General features: G+C 35.6%; 1 protein-coding gene across 1 annotated transcript; it reads right to left on the reverse strand.

The window, feature by feature from the left end:
- Positions 1-8,269: 8,269 nt before the first annotated feature.
- On the reverse strand, positions 8,270-11,684 carry LOC139840442 (uncharacterized). The gene is made up of 2 exons (XM_071830708.1): positions 8,876-11,684; positions 8,270-8,798 (listed from the first exon to the last, which is right to left on the reverse strand). The coding sequence occupies exons 1-2, from the start codon at positions 11,682-11,684 to the stop codon at positions 8,494-8,496; spliced, it is 3,114 nt and encodes a 1,037-aa protein (XP_071686809.1). The 3' UTR covers positions 8,270-8,493.
- Between the last annotated feature and the right edge of the window lie 3,170 nt (positions 11,685-14,854).

A 14,854-nucleotide genomic window follows, 5' to 3' on the forward strand; every position in this document is an offset into this window, starting at 1 on the left:
GTTCAGAAACTTGAAGCTGAGTTCTAGGAACTCAAGGTCAAGGGTACTGACATTGAGAACTATACCAATCGTTATCTGGAGCTTTCTACTCTATGTCCTAAAATGTTTCCTACTGAAGCTAGAAGAATTTAGCGGTATATTGAAGGTTTTCCCGAGGATGTTCAAGGGAATGTTATTGCTGCTGAGAAGGTTACTTTGGATGCTGTGATTCTCATGGCACAAAATCTCATGTTGGCCAAGAGAAGAAGGGCGTCGACCAATAAGCAAGTTGAAACCAAGGGTAATGATGGTAAGAGGAAGTTTGAGCCATCTCAAGGTTCGGCTCAGAATGATAATAAGAAGCCTGCGGATGGTACAAGGTCGAATTATAAGGGTACTTATCCTTTCTGTATTCGTTATGAGAGGCATCACCCGGGGAAGTGTACTGCGGTTTGTGCGTTGTGTAAGAAAGTGGGACACGTTGCTAAGACGTGTAAGACTCCTCAGAAAGGATAAGGCTATTGTTCCGGCCAAAGCTCTTCCTACATGCTATACTTGTGGAGAGAAGGGACACATTAGTCCGAATTGTCCTAAGAAGAAAGATAATCCCGCTACTGGAGCTAATGCTACTGCTGCGAAGGGTCGTGCGTTTGTTATTACTGCTGCTGAAGCCCGAGATGAAGATGAAGTTATCACGGGTACGTATCTTGTCAATAATTTATATGCAACTATTTTATTCGATACTGGTGCCGATAGAAGTTACGTGTCTAGTGATTTTTGTACCCTATTTGCTGAAAAGCCTCAACCCTTAGAAACTAAAAGATTAGTAGAAGTAGCCAATGGAAAGGTCATGCAAGTTGATAAAATCTATAAAAACTGCAACATAATCTTAGCCGATAAAGAATTTAAGATAGACCTTTTGCCGGTCAAACTCGGAAGTTTTGATGTCGTAGTTGGTATGGATTGGTTACGTCCATTACATGCTGCTATCATGTGTTACGATAAAACTGTTAATGTTCCATTGGGGAATGGAGATACTCTCATCATCCAAGGTGAAAAGAGTGGTTCCAATCTTAATATCATCTCCTATATCAAAACCCGCAAATACCTTATGAAAGGTTATCCAGCCATTCTAGCCCACGTTAAGCTGATCGAATCGGAAGAGAAGCGTATTGAAGATGTACCAGTGGTTAGAGACTATCCCGATGTGTTTCCCGAAGATCTTCCTGGTCTTCCACCTCCTCGACAAGTTAAATTTCAAATTGATTTAGCTCCCAGTGCTGCTCCTATTGCTAAAGCACCATACCGTTTAGCACCTTCCGAAATGAAGGAACTTTCCAACCAGCTCCAAGAACTATTGGATAAAGGTTTCATTCGTCCAAGCTCGTCCCCATGGGGAGCTCCTATTCTATTTGTTAAAAAGAAGGATGGTACGTTAAGGATGTGCATTGATTACCGCGAACTTAACAAGCTTACTATCAAGAACCGTTATCCGTTGCCACGAATTGATGATCTATTCGACCAACTTCAAGGGTCAAGTATTTATTCAAAGATTGATTTGAGGTACGGATATCACCAACTTAGAGTCAAGGAATATGATATTCCTAAGACTGCTTTTCGCACTCGTTATGGGCACTATGAATTCTGTGTCATGCCTTTTGGTTTGACCAATGCTCCTGCCATTTTCATGGATCTCATGAACCGTGTCTGCAAACCTTATCTCGATAAATTTGTCATTGTTTTCATTGATGACATTTTGATCTACTCCAAGAGTGAGAAGGAACATGAGCAACATCTGCGCGTGATTCTTGAACTCTTACGAAAGGAACAACTCTACGCTAAGTTTTCTAAGTGCGAGTTTTGGCTCAAAACCGTACAATTCCTTGGACACGTTGTTGATAGTAATGGAATACATGTCAATCCAGCTAAGATTATCGCTATCCAGAACTGGGAGATACCAAAGACTGCGAGGCATATTCGTCAATTTTTGGGACTTGCCGGTTATTATCGGAGATTCATAAATGATTTTTCCCTTCTTGCCAAACCTCTTACGAAGCTAACTCAAAAAGGGAAGAAGTTTGAGTGGTCCGAAGAACAGGAATCTGCTTTCAAGATTCTGAAAGAGAAGTTGACCACAGCCCCAATTCTATCTTTACCTGAAGGTACTGACGATTTTGTTGTTTACTGCGATGCCTCAAAGCAAGGTTTTGGTTGTGTTTTAATGCAACGTGAAAAGGTTATTGCCTACGCATCTAGACAGTTGAAGAAACACGAGGAGAACTATACCACACACGACCTTGAGTTAGGTGCCGTGGTATTTGCATTAAAGATATGGAGAAATTATCTATATGGTACCCAGTTTACGGTGTACACTGACCATAAAAGTCTTCGACACATCTTTGATAAAAAACAGCTGAATATGAGGCAAAGCCGATGGCTCGAGTTATTGAACGATTATGACTGTAAGATGGAATATCATTCTGGCAAGGCAAACGTAGTTGCTGATGCCCTTAGTCGAAAAGATGATGTTAAACGTGTTCGTGCCTTAAACCTGAAAATCAAATCAAATCTTATATCACGAATCTGCGAAGCTCAACTGGAAGCTATTAAACCAACACTTATCGAAGGTGAAGGACCTATCGGTTTCGAGAACCAACTCCAAGTGAAAGCTAATGGTACACGGTACTTTGGCAACAGAATTTGGGTTCCTCGCTTCGGTAATCTCCGTGAACTAGTCTTGGATGAAGCGCATAAGACTAGGTATTCTATTCATCCGGGTTCCAGTAAGATGTACCACGATGTGAAGGAATTCTACTGGTGGCCTAATATGAAAGCCGACATTGCTACTTATGTTAGTAAGTGTCTCACTTGTTTGAAAGTGAAGGCTGAACATCAAAAGCCTTCTGGTCTGTTGACACAACCCGATATTCCGCAGTGGAAGTGGGAATGTATCGCTATGGACTTTATTACTAAATTGCCCAAGACTTCTAGTGGAAATGATACTATATGGGTCATAGTAGATCGTCTTACTAAATCTGCTCATTTCTTACCGATCAAGGAGACTGACAAGATGGAGAGATTGTCACAACTGTATATCAAATAAATTGTCTCTCGTCATGGTGTTCCTATATCAGTCATATCCGATCGCGACAGTAGATTCACTTCCAGATTCTGGAAATCCTTACAAACTGCTCTTGGAACTCAACTCGACATGAGTACTGCTTATCATCCTCAAACCGATGGTCAAAGTGAACGAACCATTCAAACATTGGAAGATATGCTTCGCGCTTGTGTTATTGACTTCGGCAAAGGCTGGGATAGACATTTGCCTTTGGTTGAATTCTCTTACAATAATAGTTACCACTCAAGTATTAAGGCTGCACCTTTTGAGGCCTTATACGGACGAAAATGTAGATCCCCACTGTGCTGGGATGAATTAGAGGACAGACAGTTAACTGGTCCTGAAATCATACACGAGACAACCGAAAAGATAGTTCAGATTAAGAAACGAATAGAAACTTCCCGCAGCTGACAGAAGAGCTATGCTAATAAAGGTCGGAAAAATTTGGAATTCCAAGTTGGTGACAAAGTCATGTCGAAGTATCCCCTTGGAAAGGCGTAGTTCGTTTTGGTAAACGAAGCAAACTAAGTCCGCGTTTTGTTGGACCCTTCAAGATTACTGAAAGGATCGGAACCGTGGCTTATCGATTAGAATTACCTGCTGAACTTAGCAGCGTACACGACATATTTCATGTCTCGAATCTTAAAAAGTGTCTCGCTGATGACACTCTCGTTATTCCTTTGGATGACATTCGCATTGATGATAAAATGCACTTCATAGAGGAACCTGTAGAAGTCATGGACCGATCTGCTAAACGCTTAAAACAAAGCACCATACCTATTGTTAAGATCCGTTGGAATTCACGACGTGGCCCCGAGTATACCTGGGAACGTGAAGACCAAATGAAACAGAAATATCCCCATCTCTTCTCAACCGCTGATGCATCCGAGAAGTCTACCTAAAACTTCGGGATGAAGTTTTTATTAACGGGGAGGTACTGTAACAACCCTCACTTTTTGACTTCTAAATTTACTGAATTAACCCTAGGGTTATATGTCTGACTATATGTATTAAGGGTTGTTATATACAATTAAATATTGATCGAATAGTAATTTTTAGTCAACAATGTACGCTTAAATAAATAATATATTATTAATTTATATAATTTGACATAATTTAACTAAGGGGGATGATTCTCACACACTGTTTTTTGATCCTCACACACCCCTTTACCCTATTATTAGGGAGGAGTTCAAGTAAATTGGTGTGTGAGGATCAAAAAACAGTGTGTGAGAATCATCCCCCTTTAACTAAGTATATAAACTTTGTATCACTTTTATTATTTAGTTAATGTATTATATATTTAACTATATAATAAATCTAATTATATATAAATGTAATAATATTTACAAACTTACTAAAACTATAGTTTAATAATTAAAATCATAATTATTATTAAAAATACAAAATACCGAATTATTTATTATTTTTATGCAAAATTTGTATTTATTAATTAAATAAAAAAATAAAATAAAATAAAATAAAATATTATTGACAAATATTCTTGGAAAAAGCATTAAATCAATTTGTTTATTTATATAAAAAAATCCTTAAAATAAATGAAAAAAAATAAATAAATAAATAAATAAATAAATAAATTACTTTTTAATTAAAAATTGTAATGGAAAAACTACTTTTATTATTTTATTTTGTGCATTATCCCATGACCTAACATTTAATACTTTTTAATTTTAAAATCCCATTAAGAATTAAAATATTTCTTTTTCTTTTAATTATTTTATTCTTTTTACCTAATTTTTTCAAGTATAAATACCCCTCATTTCTCATTCAAACTCACACCAAAATTTCTCTCATTCTCTCTTTGAAGAATTACTACTAGTAAGTATTCTTTTTCTTACTTTTTATTTTTTTTACTTTTTACTTTTTACTTTTTACTTCGGTTATTATTTTTACCGAAACATGTAAATAATGTTATAAATTATATGCAATTAAAAATAAAATAAATAACATGTATACACTATTACTATTACTAGCACCTATAACCTACTACTTATATTGTAACATAAAAACATTTTGGGATATGTATTAGAGATGTATAGATCTTCGAACTTTCTTGACGGATGGTTTCTATGAGATTCTAGTCAGAGGGTTTGGATTTCCGATTTAAAGGGTCCTATGGCTCAAGCCCCTAGATCTAAATTAGCCATTCGAAGGGAAAGGGGTGATTGGAAGCTTATCTAATACGGCAAGTATCCTAAAATGGAAAACACAGATAAAAGTAGAAACTCTCTAGTCATAGAAACTTAGTAAAATAAGAAACTTTCTAAAAATGAAAACTTTATAAAAATAGTAACTTACTAGGAATAGAAACTTAGTAAAACAAACACATACTTAAACTTAAACATGGGCAAAACACTTAACTACTCTTAAATGTCAATAGGTTGACTTTCCTGCTCACTCGTTCAACTCTTTATTCCGAGGAATAACTCTCTCTCTACTTACTAAGGTGAATTCATAGCCCCTCTTTATTGCTAGCAAACTTACTTACTTTTGGGGTGAGACACATGCTGTTTTTACTTTTTACAACTTAGACACAAGTACCAAACTACTAAACTGTGATATGTTGGGCTATGACCAGCAAGTCCCCAACCGACAAGTATGAACGATAACTTGTCACGGGGCAAACTTGAAAGTCTAGTCTAAATATCAGTACCAACTGTTAAAACTATGCTATACTCGGCTATGTCCGAATAAGTCCCTACTGTGATATTTTTAATTGCTTATGCATTCTTAATTATTGGGGATAGGCCTATCGGGAGTAACGTCCCCGATACATTTGACCAAGTCATTGTATTACTTAATAATGAAATTAAACCGACAAGGACAGACACAACTTGTCATGGGGTAACTTGAACGTTTAGTCTAAATATCACGCATTGGCATAACTTTTTGATCCTGCGGGAGATCAACTTTACAAACTAAATCTTGTGGTCTAAAACAACGACAAACTTTTTGTTAAACCTATGAACTTCACTCAACCTTTTTGGTTAACACTTTAGCATGTTTTGTCTCAGGTGCTGTTTGATTCAAGCTCTTATACTTACCGCTTATGTGATGCTACTTGGACATAGGATCAAGAGATATAGCATTTATTACTTCTGCATGTGAACATTTACGATATTGTTATTCCTGTCATTGTAACGACATTTCATTTTCCGCTGCGTACTCATTAAAGTTAAATTCATCATTTAGTATTGTTCTCGTTTATTATAATATGTTGGTATGTTTTGATATTAGTGACGTTCCTTCCAAACCCTATTGGGAGGACGTTACAATCGTTCGGTTTTGTATCTCTGTAATAGTTGATTTCTATACTCAAACTTGTTAGGGTTTGATGTTTGAATATTGTTCATCTAGTTGATGAACATATGTTTCTGTTGGTTTGATAAGTAATTTGGTGATTAATTCATTGTTATTCGTTGATTCTTGGTGTTAGAATTGATAATTTGTTCATTTTTTACAAAAAAATCAACTAACTTTTTTTATCTTCTCTCTTTTCTTCCTCAACGATAAAAGAGGCAACTTTCATAAAATGAACAACCCTTCAATGCTACCAAAAGATGTCGAAAAACATTCTTTTTTATAAAATAGATCAACTAACTTAAAAAAAAAATGAACGCTAAAAGAAACAACTTTCACAAAAGGAACAACCCTTCAATGTTAGATGTCGAAAAAAATTCTTTTTTACAAAATAGATCAAGACTTTTTTTTTAACTCGTATTCAAAACGGAGCCCCCGGCGCGAAGCGAGGGCTCCACAACTAGTTATCCATATATACTAATGGACACCTAGTTTTTGGTCGTTTTACCCCACCCCCACCCAATTCTTGGTCAAAACGACAAGAGGAGAAAAAAGGGGAAAAAAAAACCAAATCAACCCCTAAAAAATGTGCAAACTTACATCACAACCATCAAATCAGGGATATGAAGTGTAAAATTAGTATTTTAATTAAAAATCTTAATTAAACTTCACCCATATTTTCAACGGGACATATCTTTCCGCTCGCCTCGCGTTAAATTTTTTCGAACCCACCGTTCAACTCAAAAAAATCTAACGAACACAACGGGACTAACTATACGCGAAATGAACTCTTCTAAAAAAAATCTAAATACGTCGGACTATATTCAATACATACACACATCTATAATAAACTCTTCAAACTAACTACATCATATCGATAATTCTATTTCCTTTTTTTTTATACAATCTTCCTGCCGTTAGAAACACATAGGCCATTAGGTACACTGGATACTAACTACGTGTATCTAAAAACACCTGTGGCAAAACGTTTTTACTTCTGTAAATAAATAACGCTTCGTTAACTATGAAAACACACCCCAAAGGTCCCGCGGCATCGCGCGGGCCCGCTTTACTAGTTGATACTATAATACATACACGCGTGTCACATCTTCCCATCTGCAAAGGAAGAAGAGATAATTCCGTACCCTCCCATCTTCCAAAACTTTACATTTTTTTTCTCTTGTAAAAAAGGGATCACTAACAAAATATGTAGATTTACTAAACAATTAGAAGAATATACAATCCGCCAACTTTAAAACTCGTATCTCTCCTAAATCAAGCCTGTCAATCAATTGAAGACGTTGGTGCATTTTTTGAGAAGTTTCGGGCGTCTTTTCCATGTGGGAGTGCAATTGAAGACCTCAATTGTTGCAACTCTTCATTTAAAACCCTAGCTCAATTACAGCCAGTGAATTCTCCAGAAACAATCGGGTTATCACTCATTCATGGTGGATATGATTAAAAATCACCTCGACCTCTTTCTACCGGTAATTAGCTAAATTCATGTTCTATTTCAATATGCTCTATGTATGTATCTATCGGAGAGTATATATAATGCGAATATTATACGATATTTTATGCTCTTCTGATCCTTCTCTTGTTATATGAAGTGATAAACTTGTGAATTTAAGATATATATGCATATCAAATTAGCTTATCTGACATAATCGTCTTCTAAAATGTATCAATTTAAAACTTTCTATTGTGTATTTCTGTAGCCTTAGGATCAGAATATTGAATACTAGTTAGCTACCTTCTCTATATATTATTTGTACGTATTTGTATTCATATGTTGTATTCAAATTAAAGAAGGTTGTCGTAGTCTACCTAGATATTGTCTCATAAGCATAAGCATTCTTATTATATATTAAAAATTTCTGAAACAATAGCTGCCAAAGTTCTGAAAATTAAATACATAGATAGAATAAAATACATACAATACATACAATCATACAACAAAACACACGTTGACTTAAGCTTGAAATGAAAATAGACATTCTGTATATCGTAAGTATGTTGTGTTTAGGTTCTCCCATAAACTTCCCCCTATAGATTCAGGAGGAAGATATGATCTATTGGGACCGCTTTTTCTCTGCTGATAAACCAAGATAAACTTCCCTCATTGAAGGTCGAGAGGCAGGGCTCTTTTGCACACATGACAAGGCAACTTCAACAAGCAATTTCACTTGTTCAGCAGTTTGTTGCACCGGTAAAGGCAGGCGTTGGTTTAAAATTTCAGTCAGAGATATCTCTTGTATGTCTCGTAACGAGGTGATCAATGAATCACCTGGATGCTTTCCCATTAAAATTTCAAATGTTAAAACACCAAAGCTGAAAACATCACACTTCTCTGTCACCTCCATCGTGTATGCCAATTCTGCAAGAAATAGCTAAACATTAGTAGACAGATTATCTATCTTGAATTATTAATTGTGAATGTATGTTTTGGGGTACCTGGCGCAATGTAGCCAAACGTTCCTGCAAGTGAAGTCCAGTTGGATGAGTCTGGTTTTAATACCCTGGCTGTGCCAAAATCAGAAACATGAGCAACCCACTCTAAATCGAATAAAACATTACTGCTTGATATGTCCCTATGGATTATAGGTTGGTCGCATTCATGATGCATATAAGATAGAGCCTTTGCAACGCCTTGAACAGCCGTCACCCTTTTTTTCCAATCAAACACAACTGCTCGTTCCGTATCATTCAGTACCATCCTTACGCTTCCACCTGCCAAAAACTCATACACCAAAAACGAGTGCCTCGAATGTGAACAAAACCCATGGAGTTTCACAATGTTTTGATGACGTATTTCTGTCAACACTCGGATCTCATTTTCGAAACTTTTCAAATCTTGCAAATCACCATCTTCTGGTGCGTGGAGTTTTTTCACAGCTAACACGTGTGTGGACAATTCTGCTTTATAAACGGCACCGTATCCACCAACCCCAACAATATACTTGGAGTCAAAGTTCTCCAGAGCTTCAATGATGCTCTCATACACCGCTGTCCCATCATAATACCAGATTATAAATGGGTTTTCTTCAACAGTTTGGGATGTATCGATATCTTCTTTCTTTTCTCGACGGAGATAAAATAATACAATAACAACATAAAATAATACTATAACAATAAAAACCAAGAAAAGAACTACTATTAGAATCTTTGTCAGAACCTTCTTTCTGTGAGTTTGGTTACGTTGTTGGATGGTACAATCTAAACCCGTGTTATTTCCACATAACCGTTTGTTGCCTTTCAATGACTCCATTGGAGCGTCTTCAAATACTCGCATATTTGGAAGTGGTCCCTCTAGCTGATTATAAGATATATCAACCGTGGTTAAACTTACCATTGCCGTAAAACTGGAAGGAATAGATCCAGTGAGGTTATTGTGAGAGAGGTTTAAAATTTGTAGTGTTGTGAGACCCCCAAGCTGTGACGGTAAACCCCCAATCAAACGATTTTCACTAAGATCAAGAGATTCTAATGTGCCCAATTTGGAAATTACTATTGGAATAACTCCGGAGATTTGATTTTTACTTAAATTAAAAATCCTTAGCTTTAAGCAATCTCCTAAGTTTTCGATGATTGGGCTACTAAAAGAATTTTTTGCGAAGTTAAGCTCTTCCAAGTTATACAAATTTCCTAATTCTGAAGGAATTGTACCTGATAGGTTATTGTTGTCCAAATACAATGTCGTCAATGAGGTTAATCTTCCCAAGCTATTAGGGATTTCACCCATCAAGTGATTTGATGACAATTGAAGTTTAACTAAACTTGTTGCTTCTCCTAACTCACTTGCTATGTTTCCAGACAAGTTGTTGTTTGACATGTCTAAAAATGTTAAATTAGAACAAGACCCCCAGTTACTAGACACCTCACCGTAGAACCTGTTGTTACTTAAATCCATATAATCCAGATCAGGATATGTACCAAAATCTTTGGAGATGTTACCCGTCAGTTGGTTGTTTTCCATCCGAACTCTGTACAAGCTGCTACAGTTTTTCAAGCTCTTTGGTACAGATCCCGAGAAGGAGTTATCGGACAAAGTCAAACGTCGAAGAAGTCCAGATACACATATATCATTTGGTAAAGGACCTGAGAAATTGTTTCCAACAACTTCAAAATCTTCCATCTTTGTTAGATTCATACCTTGAGGAATTGAGTCGCTGAGACTATTATAGAAAATTTTGAATGTGTGAAGAGCCGTTCTCTTTCCCAATTCAGCTGGTATGAACCCTGTGAATTCATTCATTTGCAGGTTTAATTCTTCAAGCTTGGTGTAATTTGCTAAAAAATTTGGAATCGATCCAGATATAAAGTTATCGTCTATATTAAAAACCACTATTGAAGTGAAATTTTTGAAGGAGGTGGGAATGGACCCAGAAAGATGACTACCAGACAGAAATAGCGATCGAAGACTAGTTAAATTTCCTAAAAAAGAAGGAATGACTCCAGTAAGATTATTATACCCAAGCTCTAGGTGTATCAGATCCCGGGGCCCGACAATCTCAGGTGGGACGAGCCCAGAGAGTTTATTATCATACAGATAAAGGAATAAGAGACCGGTTAAATTTCCTAAAGAAGAAGGGATGTATCCGGTAAGTTTATTACTAGAAAAGTCGAGGTTTCTCAATTCAACGGAACTGAGTGTCCCAATTTCTTGTGGGATGACTCCGGTAAGAAGATTAATTCCAAGGTCAAGACGATTTAATTTATTCAGCTTAGCAATGCTATTTGGGATATGACCATGAAGACTGTTACCACGCAAAATAAGACTACTTAAAGATCCCAACAACCCTATATCTGGCGATATTTTACCTGAGAAGTTATTAAATGACAGGTCAAGAGCATGCAGTTTAGACATGTTGAAAAGGTTGGAAGGAATGTACCCAAAAAGTGAGTTGTGTGGAAGATTCAAGACTTCAAGATTGGGTAAAGACAAGAGATCAAGATTGTCTAGTGTTCCTACTAACCCCGAGTTTCCAATAGAAATTCTTTTTACAACACTTTTTGTAGTTGCAGTACGATTCGTACAGCCAATTCCCACCCAATCATGGCCACATGGGTTGCTTCCAACCCATGAAGAAAGAAACGATTGGCTCTCTGTATCAAGGCTTATTTTCCATTTCAAAAGCGCCGATGCTTCATTTGTGTTATCTGGTGGTATTGAAATTTTTCGAGCAGTTGCATGTGAAGGGATGACAAATGAAAGATTAAAGAAACAAGAAGATAAAACTAGCAAGACGGCGAATAACGACATCATGGAAGCTCCTTCTATTTCAAAGTCCAAAAATAGAAAATTAGAGAAAGGAAGAGTTGAATAATGTGGTAAGAACCGTTGCACTTTTGTTACTTAGAGCCAACAGATGAAAGCTTGTATGGCCAACGTACCCTGCTGCTGCTGGTATTTAATGACTATAAAATGCTACAATTTGACACCTCAATTTCTGTGCTAGACCTTCTCCAATCCAAAAGAATCATATCACCTTTTTAATTTTTCCCGAAGACTTAAAAAACTCAAGTCATCGCCTATTAAAAGTCATTTATATAAGTCATTATCAACTCATTTACGTTTTATCCTTGATGAGATGCTGCTTTGATTAGTATTATTAGAGTAAGTATATATTAAGAGCTGTAGTTTTATTTCAATGCCTGCATATTTAATTAGTGCCGTAAGTAGTGGCAATTTCAGAATCGAAAGTCAATGGGGTCCTGATTTTTTTTTTTTTTCCAATAGTAATTATATTTGAATGTTATTTGAATGGTTATTTATCTTACAAAAACTACAAATTCGAAATATATATGTAGTCCGACTAGTTAAATTTAGTGGTATCCTATATAGTTTAAAGGAAAAGTTATAAACTCGAAAAATATATGGGGTCCCGTAATTAAATTTAACGGTGTGCTATACATTTTAAACGGTATTTTCTACACAAAATTTTCAAACTAGTAGTGTCCCCTGACATCACGGGCCAAAGGTTTCCGTGGTTAGTGGCTGTAATTTTCTCATATCTTCACGCTCTACTACCATTGATTGATTTAATTTCAATCATTCGAGAGTTAATGGCTGATGAACAGAACCCTTAAAATTAAGGGAAGACAAAATTTCATTCCTCGTCCCTGAACTTTACATCGATTTTGACTCCCTGTCATTTTTTTTTTTTGTGCATCCCTCGTCCCTAAACTATGAAAAGAGTACATCCCTCGTCTCCCGTCTACTTTCTGTCTATTTTAGCCGTTTGTTCAGTCATGTGCAAAACATGTGAGGGTACTTTAGTCCTTTTATTTTATTTATTTTCTTTATTATTTAAAGTTCAGGGACGAGGAATGAAATTTTGTGTTAAGGGAACGACCCTGCTCAAACTCTTCATGTAATCTAATCTAAATAAGCCTGAAAATCAAAGTGTTCAATAGTTTTATTGCCTCTAATTTCTTGCTATGGGATATCTGACAAAATCAATCTTGGCCGTTATGAATAAAAAGCTATATAGCAAAGACTTCCAGACGTGAAGAATACTACGTACTCTTGACCTTGTTTTAGAGCAGTCGTCGTCAAAGTGGTAGTCCTTGTCTCATGTTGGCCTACCGTTGGCTAGTGACTCCATTTTCCTAGACATTTAATTATTTTATTAGGAAGTTATTCCTTTTTTTTTTTTTATACCAAAGCTATGATCATATCGTTTTTGGGATTAAAAAGAATAGGGAAAAGATAAGAAAATGAAAGGAACCAACCGGGGCCGAGACTCGAGAGTTGTATCGTTACAAGTTGTTGAGACATAATCACATAATCCTTCTACATTCATTTGACAATAACTTTGTTTTTGTTAGAGATAATCGGTAAAGAGATGCAAATCATAGTCCCTTGTCCCACACCGGAATCGGAAGTAGAAAGAAACACATGTTTATAAGTTTATGAAAACCTCTTTATCAGTAATTAGTTTTGAGGATACACCCACTCATTAAATAAAATAATTAATCCTCTTATTTACCAAAATAAATAAAAAATAAAGAAAAAGTAAATCTTAGCATCATCATTAATCATTAATATTAATAATAAATACTATCAATTTATACTATCATTAATATTAATATTTTCGCCCGATCTACTGATGCCAAAAAAGTCGCCGTTCAAAAAAAAAAAAAAAAAAAAAGATTTTATACTTTGATTAATCATCACTAATATTAATATTAATATCACTATCAATTTATACTTTGATTATCAATTTATCTTTTTATTTGAAAGATCTTAAAAGATATATTTATGCAATAAGAAAGTCAAGGATGGTGCTTGTAGAAAACAAAACTCGTAATTGTGGACACGAATGCGTGGTTCTTCTTGTATGTTTTGTAGGCCTATGAATTCTTATCTTTTTTTAACGTTGCTTATACGCTAGTTCACTTAAGTATCCTAATTCTTAGCAAGTAGACACCACGAAGATTCTTAGATTCCATAGTTGAACTAATTTAGTTGGGGTGCTTGCGTCGGGAGAGCGTTAGTTAAATTCGATTGAGAAAAAAGAAGAAAAAAATCGAAGTAAATGACATCAATTGAAATTGATAAAAAAAACCCCATGGTTTACAATAAAAAAATAAAGCCAAAAGACAAAATAATAACAGTTATATTAATGAATAATGATAACAACAATAATTATTATAGTTGATTTGTAATATGTAAAAAGTTATGTGGTTGATTTGTAATAAGTGAAAAAGTTAAAAATAAAATAATTATTGTTGATTTGTAATAAATAAAAGTTTCTGTGCGTTTTTTGCATGTAGGAGTGTAATTAAAGACCTCAATAATTTCCACGAATTTGTTTTTCGATCTTTCAATTCTAATGGTCAGCAATGGAAGTTGTAACTCTTCATTTAAAACTCTAGCTCAATTACAGCCAGTAATTTCTTCAGTAACAATAGTAACAATCGTCTGATCACTTACTCATCATGGATTCGATTAAAATCACATCGACCTCTTTCTATCGGTAATCAGTTAAATTCATGTTCTATCTCTATATGCTCTATCACTACTGGAAAAAAGACCTTTACGGACGACAAATCCGGACGATTAATCGTCCTAGAAAGTCTTTCCGGACGACACATCGTCCGGAATGTGTCGTTCAGAAAGGTTCGTCCCAGAAAGTTTTTCTGGACGGCATGTTTTTTTTCCCGGACGGAAGGTGGGGCCCACATTGACTTTCAACGCTAGCCTTCGTGGACGCTTTTTCCGGACGACTCTTGGGGACGACTTATCGTCCCAAAAGAAATAATATTAAAATAATACTAATTATTTATTATTAATTATTTATTAATAACAGAAAATGAAAAGAAAAGAAAAAACGGATGACTCTTCCTGGACGACTAGTCGTCCGGAAAGCCCTCTGCTGTTTCGGGACCAATTCGTTTCTGCTGTTTCCAGCCGTATTCGATACGGCA

This window comes from Rutidosis leptorrhynchoides, chromosome 4 (assembly GCF_046630445.1).
Source record: "Rutidosis leptorrhynchoides isolate AG116_Rl617_1_P2 chromosome 4, CSIRO_AGI_Rlap_v1, whole genome shotgun sequence".
Classification (NCBI taxonomy): Eukaryota; Viridiplantae; Streptophyta; class Magnoliopsida; order Asterales; family Asteraceae; genus Rutidosis; species Rutidosis leptorrhynchoides.

Bases quoted from the DNA above. Each gene is read 5' to 3' on its own strand.
- LOC139840442 (XM_071830708.1), bottom strand. From the start codon at position 11,684: ATGTCGTTATTCGCCGTCTTGCTAGTTTTATCTTCTTGTTTCTTTAAT. The intron at 8,799-8,875 runs GTACCCCAAAAC...TATTTCTTGCAG, and splicing joins GTTTGGCTACATTGCGCCAG to AATTGGCATACACGATGGAG.